This window comes from Dermacentor silvarum, chromosome 1 (genome assembly GCF_013339745.2).
Source record: "Dermacentor silvarum isolate Dsil-2018 chromosome 1, BIME_Dsil_1.4, whole genome shotgun sequence".
NCBI lineage: Eukaryota > Metazoa > Arthropoda > Arachnida > Ixodida > Ixodidae > Dermacentor > Dermacentor silvarum.
In genome coordinates, this window is record NC_051154.1 from 243,268,022 (window position 1) to 243,289,760 (window position 21,739).

General features: G+C 45.3%; 1 protein-coding gene across 1 annotated transcript; it reads left to right on the forward strand.

Annotated features, from left to right (window-relative positions):
* Positions 1-20,938: 20,938 nt before the first annotated feature.
* LOC119438261 (kinesin-like protein KIF18B) lies at positions 20,939-21,739 on the forward strand. Its single transcript, XM_037704773.1, has one exon. It carries the CDS (start codon positions 20,939-20,941, stop codon positions 21,737-21,739), a length of 801 nt encoding a protein of 266 aa, XP_037560701.1.

Below are 21,739 nucleotides of genomic sequence, written 5' to 3' on the forward strand. Positions count from 1 at the left end.
AACATTTTTTCAGCAATATTATAAGACAGCAGCTCATTTGATAACATCCTATGTAACGTATGGATGCTCCTGACTGAGAGTATAGTTTATTTAGAAATGTGTTGTATATTTTCATGTAAAGTCGCACGTCTAGTTTTGGTTATAATATTTCACATAGTTATCCATGTATGGGCTGCACCCCCTTTTTTTCTAAATGCGCATCTTGCCGTGGTTGTCAAGCACTATCTCCGCTCGGTGTCAACGCGGTACAGTGTTGTATCATAGCTCCTATTCGGTTGGATCCAAAGCTGATAGTATTTTCGCAGAAAACTCAACTTCACTGTTGGCGTCCTCATGAAAGTAATTTTCCTGGTGCTGTCGGGATCGTGCGATCGCACTTTCTCAGGCACTGTATTTCGTAGACAGCTATTGCCACAGCGCACTTATGCATTTCACAACTGTTGTGGTATTCTTGTTGTCTATTGTATAATTTTTTTTCTCATAAGACATCACGTGATAGTTTGTTTCGTTCAGATGCATACTCTAATGATCTGATCTGGCAAGTGGCAATTATTGCTTGTAAAACAATAATTTTTTCCGTTTCATTACTTTCACACATATGCCATAATTCGAACTACCTTCCGTGAACTTTTGCCACAATTTAAGATGTTTCGCTACTTCATTTTGCTATTGGTATGTAATAGACTGATGAGGTAGCATTAATTTCACATTCTCTTGTTCTTTTTAGTATTATCGAAACTTGAAACTCTCTTGTTTGCTTTAATGGCTGATGCTTATTTTCATAACAGCGCAAAAAAAAAGGATTGAGAAAGACAAAAATGAGAGAAACATGGTACCGATTGTCAACAGGCAAACATATTTGTGATGCTGCCCCTTTTTATAGCTGACATGCTAATTCATGGCACATGTTCGTAGCCTAACACAAAGGAGCAATGCAAGGAAGCAAAGGAAAGGAAAAAGCCACACCAGCAAAGAACACCACTTCACACATTTATCTTCATTCTAGCAGTGTCATTTTGGTATCAATGATGACAATGGAGGCTGGCTGGTACATCTTGCTTGAGATTTTTTTTTCTGCTGAATGCATCCATAATTTCGTGTACTACTTGGTAATGATGCAGGCTAAAACGCACGCACCATCTCCAGCTACATTAGTGCACTGTCAAACACGAATACATTGCTGCCCTAATAACACATGGGTGTTCAATGCGACGCTTGTTAAAATACCTTCCGGTCTGCCCAGTACAAATACACCTGCAGGAGACAGGAATCCAACTGACAAAGTCACATGCGCATGTAAAAAACATGGCGGCCTGCCTCGTTGGGCAATGTTTTCGCGCTTGCTAAGAACGAAATTTGTTTTTGCTAAGAACATCAAATCTCTTTGGTACCTTGCCACGACTATCTTCAAATAATTAGAGAGGCCATGAATGTACAACACCATTGCCTTCTTTTTACGTATGGAAACCATAGTGTTGGGATGAGTACTGGCACATACCACTTTCAAATGTTTACCAGAATCTCCAAACTTATACTTATTAGATACTCTAGATATCTGGATTTCTTAAGTTTCGTGATCTGAACCACGTCACTGAATTCCATCAGGTGGACATGAGATCTTGTCAAGGTTGCTGCTATTCATGGCTTGGCAATTTCACTTTTCGCTAGTTTAGTGCGTGCTGAGCAGTACTTCAGGAGTTCCTTCTAAGCATTTCTTCTTCCGAGTCATAAAGTTTATTGTTTGTGGTCATAGAGTTCGCGCAAGTCTTCTTATTTACAGGTGAAAGTTTGGAGATGCTGTTAAAGTAGAAGTTGAAGTAGAAAAGTTGAAAGTGTGACATGCGAGACTCAGTCCAACACAATGTTGCATACTAGGAAGACAGTGGTGCATTATGTTCATGGCTTCTCCTATCTTTTGAAGAATGTCGTGCAAGGTACAGAAAGGACTTGTGGTTCTCAGCACTGAATGACTTGGCTCGCACTTTGCAGGTGTTGATAGGGACATTCAGAGTAAAGCCACTTTACAAAGACATCGCACAACAAGGATTATCACCATTTTTGTGACATGCATATGCTCCACCATCTATGAGATCCATTCCTCCTGCAGCTGTATCTACATCAGGCAGATTGGGCGGCATTTTAATAAGTGCCTTAGCAAACAACACCATAATATCAAGGCAGCAATGTGCTCACAGTTGGCAGAGCACTGCTGGGCCTGTAAATGCCAGCCACGGATCAAGAAGGTACAGCTCCTGTACTAGCATCATGACCTGGTGCCAGGAGAAATTATGGGAGCATTCTTAATAAGGAGAATCAAGCTGAAACATACAGCTATACGTTGTCCTAATTGATTTAAATATGGGCCGGTATTTTGTAGCGATGCCTTTCCGATGCTAATGCCTTGTCGCGCTTTTCGCGCTTGGTCAGTGGTCAGAGCTACGGTCCGCTCACGTTATCAACGGGATCAGCCGGCCATGAGCAATGGATGATAAGACTAGTATAGAATGTAGCATAACGCATCGCTACAAAATACCGGCCATGGTTCTGCTGAGATGAAGACAGCTGTGTGCAGAAGTGCTTTCTTGCTTGTTTGAATGTATTTTTTCACATTATGTTGAGAGCTCCCTCTTTTTGTTTGACAATAAACGTTTACAGTGAAGTAGCATGTCAACTATAAAAGTAGACACCAACACAAAGGAATTCGTCACTTGATAATCGGTGTCATGTTCCTGTTGTTGTGCCTTTCACGTTCCCCATTTATTGCACTGTTGTTAATTATAAACCAGTACCAACTATTCAAGTTTACTATTCTTCTGAACCTATTTTTCGTATTCTGCTGTCCTCAGTAATGCAGTTCTTCGAATTGTTGACTCACTCTCCTCTGTAATGTTATACCTTGACCGCACAAATAACTAAAATTAAATTTACAATATTAGCTTGTGCATGGCAAAATGAGTATAAAATTGCAACGAGCACTAGCATTAAAATTTTGTGCATCACATTTCTTACCTTATTTGGTAGCTTTTCACTCCGTATTACGGTATGAAAGCAGCACTTCTCAAGAGCAGCTGGCATAATTAGATGACCATTTATGGTGACCAGTTAAAAATGAATTATAACTGAAGCGTGGCATGGCTTCAGACGTGAAACAAAAATCGGATGTGATGAATTCTTGCATCAAAGGCTAATTAAGCATAAGCACAGGCAGGACAGTGCACAAAGACAAACAAATAGGTGAATCATAAAGCAGGAAGGGCACCATCCTGTTTTACAAATCCCTTCTATGCCCATGGTTTTGATTGCGGCTCTGCCTATACTTGCGAAATGAACCAACTACCTGAAACCACAGTTTTGTTTTTCCTTATGAAGTGGTAAAAGTACACTAAAGCAAAAAAAATTATGGCGACGGAATCTTGTCGCTCCCTTAAAACAGGTATATTTGTGACTGGGCAGACTTATACAGTGCCTGAAGCCACATCATAACTGTTGTCAGAAGATGGGTGTGCACTGGCAAATCAGTTGTTAGGTTGTACAATGTGCAATTTATTTTCTTTGACAAGCAAGAAACCTGATCCTCTGCTGACATTTAGCACAGAACAAAGAAAGCTTTTCTCACATTCTCTAAGCATTGTCTTAAATGCTCAATGCAGTTTGTTTTGGTGGCATGATCACTTCATCATTTAAGTGCCCACAGCACTGTGCTGACTAATTTGCATATTTCTGGCACATGGTGTAGGTTTATGACAGTACTATTGTATGACCAATCATGTATTACAATCACAAGAAATTTTAGTAATGCAAATGGCACCATGCATCCCATTCGAAACCATGCTGCCCTTTGTGAAGATATTAACTAATTTTACTTTGTCACACTAGGAAATTTAACTATTCAGGTAAAGAGAAATTGGTGCTTCATCCCATAGCCACTTAGATTTTACATATGTTAATAACATTTATCTCTGGGCTATTTCACTATAACTAAGGTCAGAATGCGGAAGGTGTCACACCCAGCACCGACTTTCAACTTGTGTATTAGACACCTCTTCTTCATTTTTTTTTTTTTTTGAACAAGAGCTTAAAGCAGGCATTCCAGTTTATTCCTTCAGCTCATTTACTCCTCTTTTGTGGGATAGTAAGAGCACAAGTTGTAAGCCTTGCACAGCTTCAAGCGAACACAGAAAGTGTTCAGTGGGCAGAGATACTCTGTAATGAAATAATCAGTTCTTCCAGTGGTCATTAAAGATTTCTAAAATGCTCATCAAGTGTGTATTTGGTTGGATAATAGAAATGCAAGCTTAACAAGTCACTTGATTAGATTTCATTTTCAGCATCCTCGAATACTCGACAATATCATGTTCTAAATATTGTTCCGTATAGTTCTCGTTCAGACTTGTTTTTGTAGTTTTTTTCCCTCACACGATTCAGTGCTGGAATGCTTTGCCCGGAAATGTATGTTAATGCCCTTTAGATTAATTTCTCACTGCTATTTCACAGTTGTAATGTATATGTAAAATTGATTGTTCTTTTCCTACTCCTGCTATAGCCAAAGTTTGGCTGCAGTATGTATAAATAAATAAATAAATAAATAAATAAATAAATAAATAAATAAATAAATAAATAAATAAATAAATAAATAAATAAATAAATAAATAAAGTGCATGACTGATTTGACAGCCATGCAAGTTGGAGTGCATAATACTTGGTAAAGAATTGGATGAAAACATAGGCGCCACTGCTCTCTAACCTACTAAGAACACCCCTTGTATTCTTTCTCACCTGACTGTGCACTCAATCTTAAGTACAGAAATTTACCATGTACAAAAATGCTCTAATTTCATTTTTCCGTATAATATGTTTACCTTCAGAAGCTATCAATCTAAGGGGTTTTTCTTTCTGCTCGATTATATGTTCACAAATCCACCAATTGCTCAACAAGTGCTCCACGCTGATGCTCTCACAGTTCTTTCCAATGAACACAACCCTGCTTCCACTTGCAAACTTGGCTGGCAAGTAGATTTAGTCACCCTCATCAAAATCTCAAATACCCACCAAAAACACACGGTTGAGTATGTCATAGAAGGAGATACACCAATTTTACATGTGTCAAAGTGACTATGTGGCTTTTAATTAAACGTGAGGTGCGCAACACAGTGTATGCAACCATCACAGGCCTTGCTCCTGCTTCCAGAGGTGCCAGCGGTAATAATGAACTGGTCCCGTGAGCACGTATCTAAACAACAATGCTTCAAACCTGAAGTGCCCTGTCCTAATGCTCCCGCTTTCTTGAACCCTAGGAAGGAAGCTATACTTATGTAATTTGGCGTAAAAAATAGACAAAAGGGAAGACATGAAAATGTGCCTGCTTCATGCCATCACTTAAAATTCAGAATGACAGTAGTTTGTATTTGCTCCCTTATATTAGCATGGTGTTAAATTGTGTCAGCTGCAAACCAAGCATGAGCTTTTGCTTTTTATAGCCAACACAGGTACCCTGCTAATTGTAAGTATAATTTCACTAAGCAAATCTGCAATCTCATTCTATCACTCTTTTGTCACGTGGATAAATCTGTTGACAGGCCAAACAAAAAGTAGTCACTTGTCGGAAAACTAATCAGCTGTTTTTCAAAACATATTTCTAACTTTTCAATGACACTTTCTCCTATGTGTATGTCTCCAGAGAGCATACTTCATCTTGACTTGCCCATCAGAGATGTTACACAAGTTACTAAGTCAAGGTGATTGCCAAGAGCATGTCAGAACTTTCATTTTTATGTGACATACTGTCTTTTGAAAGTTTTCCAGCCATTTACTTACATGGTACACCTAGTGTACCCACATTTTAGTTTTGTCGTCCAAATTGCATGGCAACACATTTTGATGCTTTGGAGTGCGCTCTGAACCATGTGGAGTCGTGCTGAGCTGGCTCCTTGACACCATTTTGTCCTTGCGGCTGCCTTCTTGAGTTTTATAAAACGGGTGCCTGAAAAATATTGTGGGCAGAAATGAACACGAGAAAATATAGTGAAACCATATAAAGACAGTCAAGGAAAAAGGTCATTGCAGTAAGAAGAAGCCTTAGCACTTAATATATCTACTGTAATGCATGTGAAACATGTAAATGACTGCAATAGTCAACTGCCAAACCAATTAAAATTTTTAGACTTAAGGGGAAAAAAAAGAAAACTGGCCGTTAGCCCTCAGTCCAGCATCAGAGTTACAAAACTTCTACTAAAAAATAGAATATTGGTCATTGTTGGCACACTTCATAAACGCAACCTCTCCACTAGGGGAGAGAGCAGTGGTGGTATGGTCTGCATCTCGTTTCTGATGTTATCAATAAATATAATTCCTGAAGAGCATTCTGCCTCTCTGGCTTATTTAAAACCAAAGAAATCGGCCGCCAAAGTAAAGGGAACATACCGAGCGGAGTTAAGAAAAGTATAAAGACTACATGTACACAAGTGGCCTACAATAATGCAAATATGCTGCTATAGAATGAGGAGAGATGACATGAAAAGGAGTTAAACTGCCTTTAAGCTTATGAGACCAAATTCTGTATGCTCTGCTTATGCTGCACTTGAAGCTCATTACAATATGAAGTACTCAAACAATGCAAAGCTGTATGACGAATTCAGATGTGTCACAAACCCCGCATGTGACACATCCTAGGCACGTGCCCACTGTGCCCCCCCCCCCCTCTGGTTATGACACTGCTCAAGCCATAATTTGAGGATCATATTTGCAGTAGGCATGGCAATATGGTAATCTAGTTCAATGGATATTACTGGGTGTGATTATAAGAAAGGGTAGCAAGGCCTGTTATGACAAGCTTACCCACAGTTCAAAGAATAACAAGGAACAGTTCATTGTGGCATGCATCTAAGTTTTCTAAAGGCATGAACTTATTTTCCTTTATGAGGTACGCAGTGGGTTTCATTTTTGACAGACTCGACTCTTGCTGCAGTTTGAAATCTAGCATTTTACATTCTTGAAGGCATGTGAAAGCTTCAAGACGATGAGCAACACGAGAACAAGGTGAGAGCGGGAGCCAACGTTTCGTCAAGTGGACTGGTCTTCTTCAAGGCGACATATGCTCTCCTCGGCACAGTATATTTTTTATTTACAAAGACCTTACAGGCCCCCGTAGGAGCATGACGTAAGGAGGGCATAAACGGAGACAGTACTATAAGAGCTAGTAAACATACTATGTAGCAAGTGGCACTTATCATACATTTCTAATACAGTGAATTCAAACACAAGGGACACAGCATACTTCCAAGATGTAACTGATGCGCAGTACAAACCAGAATGCTAGTAGACATATTATGTAGCAAGTGGCACTCATCATACATTTCTAATACAATGCATTCGAACACAAGGGATATAGCATACTTTCAAGATGTAACTGATGTGCAGTACAAACCAGAATGCAACAATGAAAAGCATTAAGTCGGTGAACAGATTAAAAGGGCATAATTGAAAGATGACTGCTGACACGGTTGCAGAAAGAATCATGGTTTGTTAAGGAAGCGATATTATCGGGCAAATTGTTCCACAGAGAAATGGCACATGGAAGCGCAGAGCTATTCAAGGTTAATGTGTGACCGAAAATGCGCGAGTAATTGACATTGTTATGGAGGCGTTTTGACATGCGCAAAGGCCTTTCGAGAGGTAGTGGAGACAGCCTATTACCATAAACGTACTTGTGAAACAAACAAAGAAGTGCGATGCAACTGCGAGTCTCAAGTGAAATTATGTCATTATTCTGTTTAATCTCAGTTACACTATGAGAACGGTTATAATCACAAGAAATAAAACGTGCTGCTCTGTTCTGTATGGCTTCTAGCATATTTTTGATTAGATATTTTTGATGAGACGACCACACAGGGCTTGCAAATTCTAGTTGAGGCCGGACAAATATTGCATATGCAAGCTTCAGGATGCTGGTTGGGGCGTTTTTTAAGTTGCTTTGTAAATACCCCAAAGTTCATGAGGCTTTGGCGCAAATGCCAGTGACGTGGGATGCCCAGGGCAGGTTAGGAGCATGGTGAACTCCGAGATATTTATATGAAGATGCTTCCAAGACCTGAGAGTGGTTTAGATAGTAGGTGAATTTAGAATTGACATGCTTACAGCCAAAAGAGATAATGTTACATTTACATTCGTTAAGATGCATTTGCCAAGTAGTACACCAATCAGAAACAGTTTTGAAGTCATTTTGAAGTGCAATGTGGCCGTCGATAGAGTTAATGGTACGGTAAGTTATGCAATCGTCAGCAAAAAGACGGATGGAAGAAGATATGTTAGGAGGCAGATCGTTGATGTATATTAAAAATAGTAAGGGTCCTAAAATGCTGCCTTGTGGAACACCGGAAGTGACATAGCAAGGGGGTGAATACGAATTGTTAACAACTGTGAACTGCTGGCGAAGTGACAAAAAATTCTGTAACCAAGAAAGAGTTGGCAAATCTAGCCGGAGTGAAGAAAATTTCGAGATTAGATGACAATGAGCGACACGGTCAAAGGTTTTTGAGTAATCAAGGAAAATACAATCGGATTGTTTGTTGTTGTTCATGCTAAAATGTAGGTCAGTTGGAAGTTCAAATAGCTGTGAATCGCATGAAAACCCTTTCCTGAAGCCATGTTGGTCAGTAAAAAAAAAATTATTGGACTCGAGGTGGCTATAGACATGAGAGGCGATGATGTGTTCAAGTAATTTACAAGAAATGCAAGTTAAGGAGATAGGACGGTAGTTAGCAGGCGAATTTCTATCTCCCGCCTTAAATACAGGCACTACCTTAGCAATTTTCCAGTTAGAAGGAAGGCGACCGGATGATAATGATTGTCGGAATATATGAAATAATATTTGGCTGGAAACGGAAACAGTGTTTTTTAGTATTTTCGAGCTAATGTCATATAGGTAGGGTTCTTCTAAAGGGGAGAGAAGGTGAGGCGGGTGGGTGAGGTAACGAGCGAGAGTGTGTTAGCGGCGAGGGTGTAGAATTGAAAAGAAATATAATGCACTAATGCTAGTCGGTGGAGGAGTTTGAGGCAGCTCTGTGTGTTAGTCGGTTGACATGTTCCTCTTTTCGTGGAAGGGGCCTGGACGACGGGGAGGGGGGGCGGGCGGTATCTGCTCCGCTGGAGGTCAGTGAACTATCGTGTCTCACAGAGAGAGTAAAAGTAGCGACAGAAAAATGATGCTCGTGACAAAAAAAGAAAAACTGGAGGGGGTGGGGGGATATATACATAAAATAACGAAAGGAATGAGTGAAAGCAGAGGGAGGTTGGAATACTATTGGCAATCGAATAACGAAAAAAGAAAAAAAAAACAGAAAAAACAGAAAAAAAAAACACCTCAATGAAAAATAACTAAGTGCTGTTGCCTATATGCTTTGAAGTTTAGCACAGCGAATAGATTCTGAAGCTCCCTTTGAAACGTTCATGCCTATTGGTTGCAATGTATTGACCTTATGAATGAGGTACGATTCTCTATATTTTCTGTCTCGCGCAGAACGGAAATTTTACTCTAGTATACAGAGTTGAAGTTCATCAAAGTTATGACCTGGTCGCTTCAAATGCTCGGCGACGGCTTTGGTGCTGAGCACGATATCGCGCGGGATCGAATCCCAGCCGCGGCGGCCGCATTTCGATGGAGGCGAAATGCAAAAATGCCCGTGTGTTTGCGTTGTAGTGCACGTTAAAGAACCCCAGGCAGTAGCGTACCCAGGATCTCTGCCAGGGGGGGGGGGGGGGGGGGGGGGGTTGACAGTTTGCCAATACCATCTAAATAGCACTAATTTCAATTTTTTCACGGGAAATTGTCAAAAAATGCGCTTTTTGTGAGTGTGCAGACGATTGCGCGTCTTACATCTTAGTTGCAGTAGTCAAATGCGCAAGGAAGAAAAGGGGTTAAACAAAATAGGGGGGTTAAGTCGGCCTCAGGGGGGGGGGGGTTACAACCCCCGAACCCCCCCCCCCCCCCCCGTCGGTGCACCACTGGTCCCCAGGTGGTTAAAATTAATTCGGAGCCCTCCACTACGGCGTGCCTCATAATCAGAACCGGTTTTGGCACGTAAAACCCCAGGAAGACGAAGAAGAAGAAGGCGACGGCTTTGGGAAGATTTTATTGCGATAGCAATTATATGGACACTGCAACCGGAATTCCGCCGACGCCGTCGCCGTGAAGTTCCGTAAGATTCCAAGAGCGATAAAATCGTCGCCGCGCGCCGTATGCGCGAGCGAAAGCGCGCGGGGGACGCGCGCTATCACGGAGGGCGAACGCACGGCCGAAAGCAAACGCGACCGTCCCGCGAAAGGCCGTTGGGGTATGGGAGGGAGGGAGGCGGGGCGGCGCTTTGCTCCGGCGCCAAAGGCGTATCTTACCACTCAAAATCCCACGAGAAAGCAAGAAATGGGAAGAGGGGGGGGGGGGGGGGCTGCTTCTCCTCTGCCAACGACTTCTCTGCCCGGCGGTCGCCCGCACCGTCTCTTATCTCCACACGGCTCTGACCTTTGTATGGGCTGTGCATTTGCCGCTCAGTTTCCGTTGAAGCGATAGACCGCGCGAACTTGCGCTTGCTGCCAGCGTTTTGACAGTCGTTGGCTGCGGTCATTCAGTGTGATCTATTCATGTTTGCTTGTGCGCGCTGACACCACGATTGTTAATTCAGTTAGTAAGCCAATGTGTCCAAGTTTATGCAGCCGATAAAACTACTATCCCTACTCCGAATAGCCCCCTACTAATTTGCTATCGCAATCGATGCTTCGCCTTTCGGGCGAAACTGCGACATATTTTTTTTAGCTGTGTCTGCGCGATGTCCGTTTAACCTGATGTCCATTGATTGTCCCGTTTGATGAACCATACTACAGTCAAATTTCCGTTCTGCGCGAGACAGAAAATATAGAGAATCGTACCTCATCCATAAGTTCAAGCATAGCCTCCTCGATAACTCGAGGAGGCTATGGTTCAAGACATTGCAACCAATAGGCATGAACGTTTCAAAGGGAGCTGTAGAATATATTCGCTATGCTAAACTTCAAAGCATAGGCAACAGCACGTAGTTCTTTTTGATTTAGGTGCTTTTTTCTTTTCTTTTTTTTTCCAGTTTTTTTTTATTATTCGATTTGGCAATAATATTCCAACCTCCCTTTGCTTTCACTCATTCCTTTCGTTCTTTTATGTATATATGTGCACCCCCCCCCCCCCCCTCCTGGTTTCTTTTTTTTTTTTTCTTTTTTTTTTTTTTTTGTCACGAGTACCATTTTTCTGCCGCTACTTTTACTCTCCCTGTGAGACACGATGATTCACTGACCTCCAGCGGAGCAGGTATACCGCCACCCCCCTCCCTGTCGTCCAGGCCCCTTCCACGAAAAGAGGAACCTACAATGACACGTCAACCGGCTAACACACGGCGCGCTGCCTCAAATCGCTCCACCGACTATCAGTAGCGCATTCCCTCTCGCTCGTTACCTCAACCCCCCCCCCCCCCCCCGCCTTAATTACTTACCCTCCCCTTTATGCCGAGGAGAGCACATAGTCGCCTTTTAGAAGACAAGTGCACTTGGTGAAACATTGGCTCCTACCTTGTTCTCGTGTTGCTCATCGTCTTGAATTTCCATTTCCCGCATTCCGCGTGTCTTCCCTGGATGTAAAAGCCTCAGTTAGACCAACGTTATCACTTTATTAGACCAACTCTTAGTTTGTGTGCGACAAACGACTGGTAACATGCAAGGCAACATTTTACTTTGATACTTTAATTATTTCTCCTCTAAAAATATCAAGGCGGTAAATACATTTCAATCTGCTCTGCAATAGCAAAATGCACAGCTCACGCTTGGAACCCACAGAGGAAGGTTGATTTGGCCGTTCACACAAAATTCTTAAGTGCCAACTCATACTAGCAAATGCACAGGCAAATCGAAAACAGTAAACGCGGAGACCGAGCCAATAACAACAATGCAGAACGCGCCCTGCCACTGTAATCCTACAACAGTAGCCGTTATATTCGATTCCAGTGCATAACTCGCCGCTTGACCAGTCACCGAGTTCATACACAAAGCGCCTGTTCACATTCGCACCGTGCTCGAAAACCGCAACACGAGACACAAAATCAGACAAATTCACACCAATTTAATACATTAGTAAAAATAGGTCAGTCTTATTCAGCCCAAAACAAGAATTCCCAGTGCGTATTCAGGCAGTTTAAGATTACGCGCCAAACCGACCTCACGCAGCGTGCAGCTGTGTGCCTGCGGCAAGTTTCTAACTGGCGCTAGCGCTGCACGTAACTTCACTCTGGCCGCAGATTACCCATGGGCGAAAAAACACTATCAAGCGCGCGCCTTAATATAACTAAAGCATGCCGCCAACAAGTTGACGCCTTATGTTATGTAACTCCTTAGTTAAACAACGCTCCGCACACAGTAGACTGCCAAACTGAAATTCAAACACATAAAACACACGCTAAGCACGCTCCGCATAGGCACGGAATCATCGGCTGGTGAACAAACCTTTTTATGCGACGCCGCGCCTCACTTTTATTGCGATAGCAATTATATGGACACTCCAAAGCAGATTTCTGCCGTCGGCGTCGCCGTTGCCGTGAGGTTCTGTATGACGTCAGTGGAGATGAAATCGTCGCCGCGCGCCGAACGCTGTATGTGCGAGTGAAAGGGCGCGAGGGACGCGCGCTTTCACGGGGAGTGAACGCACGGCGAAGAAAAAACGCGCGTTCTGCGCCGTGCTCCCTTAAGGGCTGCAGAAGTAGGCGTCTCTTTCCTCCTTTACAATCACCATATATGTAGAACAAACGCGCCTTCTTCCGACGCGCGAAAGGCCATGGCGGGGAGGGGGGGGGAGGGAAGGGAGGCGACGTTTAGCTGCGGCATCAAGTGCCTATTTATATCAGAGGCTCCGGCAACAGTCACCAACGCCGTATGCATTTTGTGCGAACGCGGGCAAAACGCCGACGGCGTCGACAACAGTTCTGCGTGTTGCCGGTGCTGCTGCATGTCCAAGGTTATACACCTGATAAAGCTAGTATCATTACTCCGTATAGCTCTACAAATTTGCTATCGCAATGGATGTTTCGCCTTTCAAGTGAAACTGCGACAACTTTTTTTATTGAACACACCATGGTTCACTCAGCGTTTGCGATTTCCAAAGCTCTTACGGATAGCGGTAAGTGATAAAATCACATGCAGTCATCGCGACGACTAGCTTTTTCGATTGACATCGGATGACGTAGCACGCATTGTTATGATCGGCAAGGAATTCGACAGGTCAAGTGGGGAAAACATCGCCGCGCGCGTTCCCATGACGAGAGGCGGTTATCGTCTTTCTGGAAACTCGGCTCCCGCAAGTGTGGGAAACATCGCTGCGCGTTTTCCCGTGACGAGATAATCGCCTTCATCCCCGAGAAAGCGTCGCCCCTTTTACGCTCTGAGCAGACGCAAAGGCGAACACCCAAGGGAGAAGGCACGAAGAGGTCGTCGACTTGACAACCTGTCAAAGGCACTGGTTCCACAAGCTCACGTCCACAAGGGGCACATCGGCTACTACAAGACCGCGAGTGGTTATTTAAGGCCGTCCTGATCCCCATGTTAGGCAGAACCGCTCGAGACTCGGATAGAGTCAAAACAATCTTTTCTATTTTTCATCGTCACGATGCCCGCCTTCATCGCCGTCTCCTGATTCTTGCGGTGACGACCCACCTCACCCGGTCGAGATTATATCAGCATACCTAGTCCGTTGGCAATCGCGGCGGCTAAACTTCGCTTTTGGTAGCAGCGCGACGATCTACATGGAAGCGAGAGAAGGAACAGGAAAGAGCGCTGACTTACAATTTTTATTGCGCACATAACCAAGGCTTAAATACCACGCTAAGGCACAACAGAGAGAACAGAAGGGTAGCACATGTTTCGGGACTCAGCTTCCAACATACGATATGCAAATCATGCGATTAAATATTGCAGTTCTTTATCGCACATCGACAATGAAGGGGCACTTCCACAGCGCTCTCCAGACTTGTGAAGACAATCTTCAAACATCGATAAAACAGCACGCCAGCTTGTTTCGACAGTGTCGGCGTCAGTATCTAAAAGAACTACAAAATCATCTACAAACCTAAAAACTTTTTCCACGAAAGACGGAAGGCGTTTGGAAAGTGCACAGCCGTGAGTGGCTAGCAAGATGTCACTCAGCACGGGCGCTATGCATGAACCGATGCAAACTCCGTCCTTTTGTGGGTACGTCTTCGTGGCGAACGTCGACTTCAAATACGTATCTAAAAGCTCAAAAAATCCCCCTATGGTGATGTCAGCGGCATTTTGAAAAGCTATTTTGCATATCGTATATATGTTGGAAGCTGAGTACCGAACATGTGCCACCCTTCTGTTCTTTCTGTTGTGCCTTAGCCCGGTATTTCAGCCTTGGTTATGTGCGCAATAAAATTGTTGTAAGTCAGCGCTCTTTCCTGTCCCTTCTCTCGCTTCCATGTAGATCGTCGCGCTGCCAACCAAAGATGAAACTTTACCAACACACCCGTTCAGCCACCCTTGTAAACTTCGCGATCACCGCCTGGCGATAGCATATCATATAGGCAGAATGTGCCACGTAAGTTAGAAATCACTTACCGTAGATGATTTGTTGTTCAATCCAACGAACGATGAACGACGGTCCTCTTTTCGCGGCGGCGAAACGTGGCTGACACAAGACTTTTTTTTAGGATGGCCTTGGCGCTCGCCGCCCGCCCGCTGAACGGATCGTCTTTCTCCGACGCTGTGCTGTTCGGCGATGTTGTGCGGGCGCGCGGTGGGGCAACTCCGAAACAAAAAGTAGTGCGCTGATCTCCGCACCAGTTCGCGCTCCGGATGCCCGTTCGCTTACAAGAAAAAGGATGCGCTCTTTGATCTGCGTGCGTGAGCGATACATCGCCATGTTCCGGACCAGCCTCATGCCGTTTAAGCAGCAGTATATGCTACGTTTTGCTCTCTATTGCCGCAAGAGTTGAACGGACATTCTACTCTCTCTCAGCAGGGCAGAGTAGAAATAACATTTCACTCTCTCATTGCGGATAGAGTGAACAATGCATATCACTCCGCCCGACATTTTGTGAGAGTAAAACAATGCCTTGAAGAGTAAATCGGCCCCTTCACTCCTGCTATACTCTCCCTAGTTAATAGAGTGAAGAGCAACGTCACTATGCACAACGGCGTCGTGCTCCGGTTGGGCAGGGCGCATTGGTTCGTGCCTCAGAGGCTGAGCACAAGCGCCAAATGGGGTAAGACAATGCAGATGTTCCTGAATCGGTAAACGTGACAGAGAGGCGTAAGTACCTCAGAAAGAAAGTTCAGAACTTTAACAGGGTCAGTCCTAAACTTAAGAGATAATTTCTGGATCAAGAGTTTGGATTTACGTGTAATGTATGTGATCGCTTGTGGTCCGAGAACGATTTCTCACCAATCCTAAATGCCATGCTAAGACGAAGCAAAAGCAGACATTGAGCATTTCATGCGTACACATTTCTCCTGGGTCAGTTGTGATCACAGCACGCCGGTAGTTGTTGTCGGAGACTTTAATTAAGATATCTCAAAACCAGAAAAGCAGTGGTTCACCCACTTCATGATGGAAGAATTTGACCTCGTGTACTTGAATGATCCCAGTCAACCAAACAGTGTGCACGGGTTATGCATTCATTTAACTTTCTCCAAAAACCTCTTTCAAGTAACAACGGAAAACATTAGTGTGTGTCATAGCGATCACCAAGCAGTTATCACAGTCATTTCAAAGTAATAAAGTTGTCGTAAAGTGCATTCAAAAGTCTTTATGTCATATCATTTCAAATGGTACATGGTTAAGCAGTTTGGAGGTTGCTCTCCACAGCTTCGCTGACCAACCACCTTCACAGAGTGAATTGGCCAACATTTTTTATATAACCGGCGATTAAAAAAAAGGGACAGCAGACAACAAATATTTAAAGGAAGGATATAAAAGATGCGAGAATCATTTCGTCACTATTCGTCTCTCTAGCGTGGCGCACACTATATAGATGGACGAGTATCTGTCGCAGTTCGTTTGCTAATTAACTAAAATTGGCTTATTCATTGTTAATTTCTGGTTTTAAGGTCCATGTTGAACCCAGAGCCACCACCCTACCTTCATTGGAAGTAGTGACGAACAGGATACAGAGGCTCCTTATATAACTAACGATGTAGTTAGACAGGCTTTGCAAGACATGTCCCGGGGAAAAGCAGCAGGAGAAGATGGAATAACAGTTCCTTTAATCAAAGATGGAGGATACATTATACGTGAACAGCGTACGGCCCTGTATGCGCAATGCCTCACGACTTGAAGTATACCGCACAGCTGGAAGAATGCCAGAATTATACAAATCTATAAGAAGGAAGAGATTAAAGAATTGAATAATTATAGGCCTATGAGCTTGCTTTCAGTATTGTATAAATATTTACCAAGATAATTTCCAATAGATTCAGGGCAACACTCGACTTCCATCAACCAAGACAACAGGCTGGCTTCCGGAAGGGACATTCATTCATCAGTCAGGCAATTGAGAAATCTGCGAAGTGGAATTTACCTCTCTGTATAGCTTTCATAGATTATTAAAAGGTATTTGATTCGGTAGAGATAAAAGTAGTCACGGAGGCATCGCGTAATAAAGGAGTACGGGAGGCATTCCTGAATATCTTCGAAAATATCTACAAAAATTCTACAGCTACCTTGGTTCTCCACTAGAAAAGTAGAAAATTACCTATAAAAAAAAGGGGTCATGCAAGGAGACAGAATCTCTCCAATGCCATTCACTGCTTGCTTAGAAGTATTCAAGCTATTAGACTGGGATAGGTAAGGAGTGACGATCAACGGCGAATATATCAACAACGTTCGGTTTGCAGATGATATTGTCTTGTTCAGCAACACTGGGGACGAATTAAAACTGAGGGCCTTAAGGGCCCCTCACCAGTTCTGGCCATATTGAGCTGACAAGCGCAGTGCATACAATGCGTGATATGATCGTGTTTGCTAAATATTACATTACTAGGCGCTGCGGAAAGAACTGGAATTTCCAACCAAACGCCGTTTGCATTTCTCCTCACGGGCACCGCGCTCCCAGCCGGAGAAGTCACGTGTATGCGAGAGTGCGCATGTCTGTGCTGTGACGTCACTCATAGTGACTTGTGAATTCGTGAATAATTCAAGGCACCGTCTGTTATTTGTCTAATCTGTTGCTTCAGTAGACGAATTAAAGCGTAGAGAAATAATAGAACACTCAAACCGAATGCATGCGTGTTTTTGTTTTACTTCGTACCGTAGCAAGAGAGATGTACAGTCTGTTTCGTCTGCTTGTTCCTTGGGAACCTCGTTCAATCACGCGCGTAGACAACGAAACTATGTCATTTTCTACTGTGTTCCAGCGTGCAATCATGCTCTGTAATCCGCTTGTGTCTGGTTCACTATTCGTGGGTCACTGACAATTGTACCGGTTGTCAGGTGTATGCGTGCACAGCTCGCAAAATCGTGCTCTGTGCGAAACGAGACAAAGGCAACAGCTCGCGCGCGGCACCGTCAGCGGAAAAGCGTCGCGCAGTCGGGGCATGTGGAGAGCGTGTCTCTTATTGGCAGTGGCGCTCGCCTCCTGAAAGCATGGGTTCGCGGCATACCATAGTGGTATGGCGAGATGAAGTGCAATAAGGTGACTTCGCAGAGCCGCGGATAACTGCAAACAAACTTTTATTTGAAACTGATAAATGGTTTTCTTTCTCTTTTCGATTTTGCAGCGTCGTATGCATAGGTTGCACGGACGTCATCGCGGACGCCATATTAGAGTACCAGCAGGTCGAGAAGGGGCGTAAGCAAGGAACATGACAGCATGACAGCAACAAAAAGCGCGTCTTGCGTCGAACGTCAGAGCGATAACAATGATAAACCGGTGAAAAACAATCGCCGTGAAAAAGCAAAACAGTTTGCGCGTGATAAAACGTTGCACTGACGTCATCGTAGTCGCCATCTTAGGGTACCAGCGCGTTCAGATATGGCTGCGTGACGTCACATGAATACTACCTATAGAACGCTTCCAGTTTTAGTTGGCAGCGCGGTAAAACGTCTTGCAGAAGTGGCTAACGCCTACGAAACTAGACGTTTCACAAAAGCTTCTTGGCTCCCCCCACCTTTTCCCGCCCCCTATTTTATTGCGATAGCAATTATATGGGCACTTCAACCGGATTTCTGCCGTCGGCGTCGGCGTCGCCGTCGCCGTCAGGTTCCCTATAGATAAAATCTTCGCCGCGCGCCGTATGCCCGAGCGGAAGCGTGCGGGGACGCGCGCTATCACGGAGAGCGAACGCACTCAATCTCCCACGCGCAAGCAAGGAAGCGGGAAGCTAGCGCCGGAGGGAGCGGGGGGGGGGGGGGGGGGGCGCACTTCTACTCTGCCAGCAACCGCGCTCGTCGCTCGCGCGCACCGTCTCTTATCTCCACACGGCTCTGACCTTTATGCGCCGTGCATTCGCCGCTCAGTTTCCATTGAAGCGATAGACCGCACGTACCTTCGCCCGCTGCGGCGTATGGGCTTGCTGCCAGCGTTTTGACAGTCGTTGTCTGCAGTCATTCAGTGTGATCTATTCATGATTGTTTGTGCGCGCTCACACCATGCACGCTTGTTCATTCAGTTAGTAATAGTCGGGCCACATTTTCCAACGCACGCTACTCGTGCAATGCTGCCCGGATCGGCAGTGCAGCGCTACAGGTGTGTCCCTTCGCACGCGCTGCCCACGGGAAGCGCTTCTCATCAACACCACCGTTTCACACGTGCCTTCTCGTGGTCATCGAGTCTCTCTTCATGTCGGTCTACTTACGGCGCAGCACACCTGCTTACTTAATCAGCTCATGTTTACTACAATTCATATTGCTACCAAAGCCGCTCACCTTACTTCGTATGACATTGCTGTGTAGCTATCGCATTCATTGCTTCGCCCTTAGGGCGAAACTGTGACATTTTTTTGTTCTTTCTTTCTTTCTTTCGCATCATTATATAGATTGCTCTATATACACAACATGACCAACCTCCGGGCACGCTCACGTGACACGTACCACTGTCCTATTTTTACGTGTTCTAGTCTCCTGTATCTGTCGTCACGCTTGAAAAACATCTTCAGCGCGGCCCTTTAACCGAGGGTAGGCATGCGAGCAGCGCTGATGTATATTCCGGAAGAAATGGTGGCAAGAATAGCGGCACTATGGCCGGTATTTTCTAGCGATGCCTTTCCGATGATAATGCCTTTTCGTGCTTTTCGCGCTTGGTCATTGGTTAGAGCGATGGTCCAATCACGTTGTCAACGGGATCAGCATGCCGTGAGCGGTGAATGATAAGACTAACATATATCATAACCCATCGCTACAAAATACCGGCCTAGGTTGTGCGATGCTGTTTTATATCCATTTATAGAGCGACGTCCGTCATCTTTTTGGGTGAAACGAGATGTATAGGGAAGTTCGCTTGGGGGGGGGGGGGGGGGGGGCATAATTTTGCAGATATGTCCCCTATTCGAGATCAAAAGGAAATATTTCTTTCAGTGTCCTTTTGCTTTTTCCGCCAACAGAACATTCTTGCCATGGGAAATCAGGTTTATGCGAAATTTCCAGTGCGTGATTTACTTAGTTAGCAGAGTCAGTAATTAACCTCCCCCCCCCCCCCCCCCCGCTGCCCATTCGACCTCTTGGAGAGGAGGAAAAAAAGGAATGGAGGAGGGGGTCGCGGAGGCGGGACTTGAGAATCTGTTAGGCGACAGCTTGGGGACGCAATACGAGCGAGAGTAGACACGCACTGCGCTAACTTGCAACAAATTTGTATTGAAATGTATTACAGCGAAACTGTCTATCGCGAGGATCCCGGGATTCTCGTGGCGTCACCTCAACAGAAAACTACCATCATCTATGGCTGATACCAGCAAATGCAATGGCTCATACCCACATGAGGCGGAGGCTACAAGCACTCAGCAAAGTGAAGCGAACAGTGCATACATTTTTTGGAATCACGCATACAACATACAGAACAGCATACGTTTTACTCAAGAACAATCTCCAAACCAGCATCCGAACGACATAATTGATAAGGCGCTCCTGCGCCTACATGCAATACGAAGCACGTAGCGCTCCCCGCATACGTTTCCTGGTAAAGATTACTGTTGCGCAAGTTGCCGCGTCGACCGCAGTGTGCGACGTGGGGAGTGACGTCCATAGCCTTTCGTATCTAAATTAACTAGCCTATCGACTGATTTCAGTGTTGTTGAAGCTCCGCTGTGGGTGGTGGCGTGATGTCAAATGTATACGTCCATTGTTACCATTATTCTAAAATAGCATTACTATACCATTACTCTAAAGCCATAAAGCATTGCATACCCCACTCAGCAGTTGTAGTAGTGGTTTTGAACAGCTTCGCTGGACATCCACATTCGCAGGGTCGTGATGGCGAGTCAGGCTTTTCGCGGCAATAATATTTGAACTGAAAAGGTAGAGGCAGCTCAGAAGAAACATCAAATGATGTGGGTAAGATAACTCTGGAAATGACACTTTAGGGAGGAGGGGGGAACAGTTGGCTTCAGAGGGTGCTCCGGAGCCCCCCCCCCCCCGCCCCTTTAGGCGGCTCCTATGGCTCCAGCGGTGATGAAGAGGACGAAGTAAGCCAAGCACGTGGAGGAGAACGCGCCCGGTGCCCGACTGGACGATCGCCATCTTAGATGTTCACGCCCGCGTCTTTGGTCAGGCCGGATCCCTTAATATCTATGCAGTAGCTCTACCACGAAAGAATCTACGGTGGTGCCGGCAAACCTCAGGAGGCGTTCCAAGGAGACCGCGCAATCGTCAGCCCCGAAACGCCGTCGACCGAAGAAGGGCCTGCTTTCGCCCGGGGTACGCCTGACCATGGCTGTGCGACTGCGCCTACTGAGCGATCGTGACTCCGAGACCACCAGCGTCATGGTCGCGGTCATCATGCCCTCGCGCGTGGTATGGCCGATTACCGCAGCTTCGAGGAACCCTACCACGGAGGAATCTACAATGGTGCCAACTTTCGCCATGCTGGGCTCCGAGGAATGCCGCGGAGTGGTCTCCCTCATGCCCAGCAAGTCGTACCAGCGCGTGGACAAGCTGCGGTCAGAGGGCCAGAAATGCGGCGTAGCAGACACCTATCTAAAAGTCTGCAACAAGGTTGTTCGAGACCTGCTGTGCCTCGACCGGGCCAAGGTCATTGCCATATTGTACCTCACCATACACAAGGTGAAAGAGGCTGGCATTCTCCTCGAACCGCTCTTGAAAGGAAACAAGAACCGGACGCATCATGCTTCATGGTCGCACGCCATCTTCCAGAGCTACGCCACAGTGACGGAGAATGCGACAAGCACGAGCAAGGAAACTCGCGTCTCGATGTGCTCTGTTGACCTTGCCGGCTCGGAGCGCGCAGCTCCGGCCAGTAGGGACACAGAGGATCAGATGCGCGAGTGTACCAAGCTCAAGCTGTCGCTCCTGGCCCTCGGCAACTGCATCGACGCCCGCCCGAAGAACGGGACGCAGCAAGTGCCGTACCAGGACCCCAAGCTGACGCACATTCTCAAGGACTCGCTGGGTGGCTCGGGCGACGTCCTTGTGATTGGGACAGCGACGGCGGTGAAGCCAACCTACGCGGAAACGTGCAACACCCTGGAATATGCGCTGAGCGGGCCATGA

Bases quoted from the DNA above. Each gene is read 5' to 3' on its own strand.
- LOC119438261 (XM_037704773.1), top strand. From the start codon at position 20,939: ATGGCTGTGCGACTGCGCCTACTGAGCGATCGTGACTCCGAGACCACC.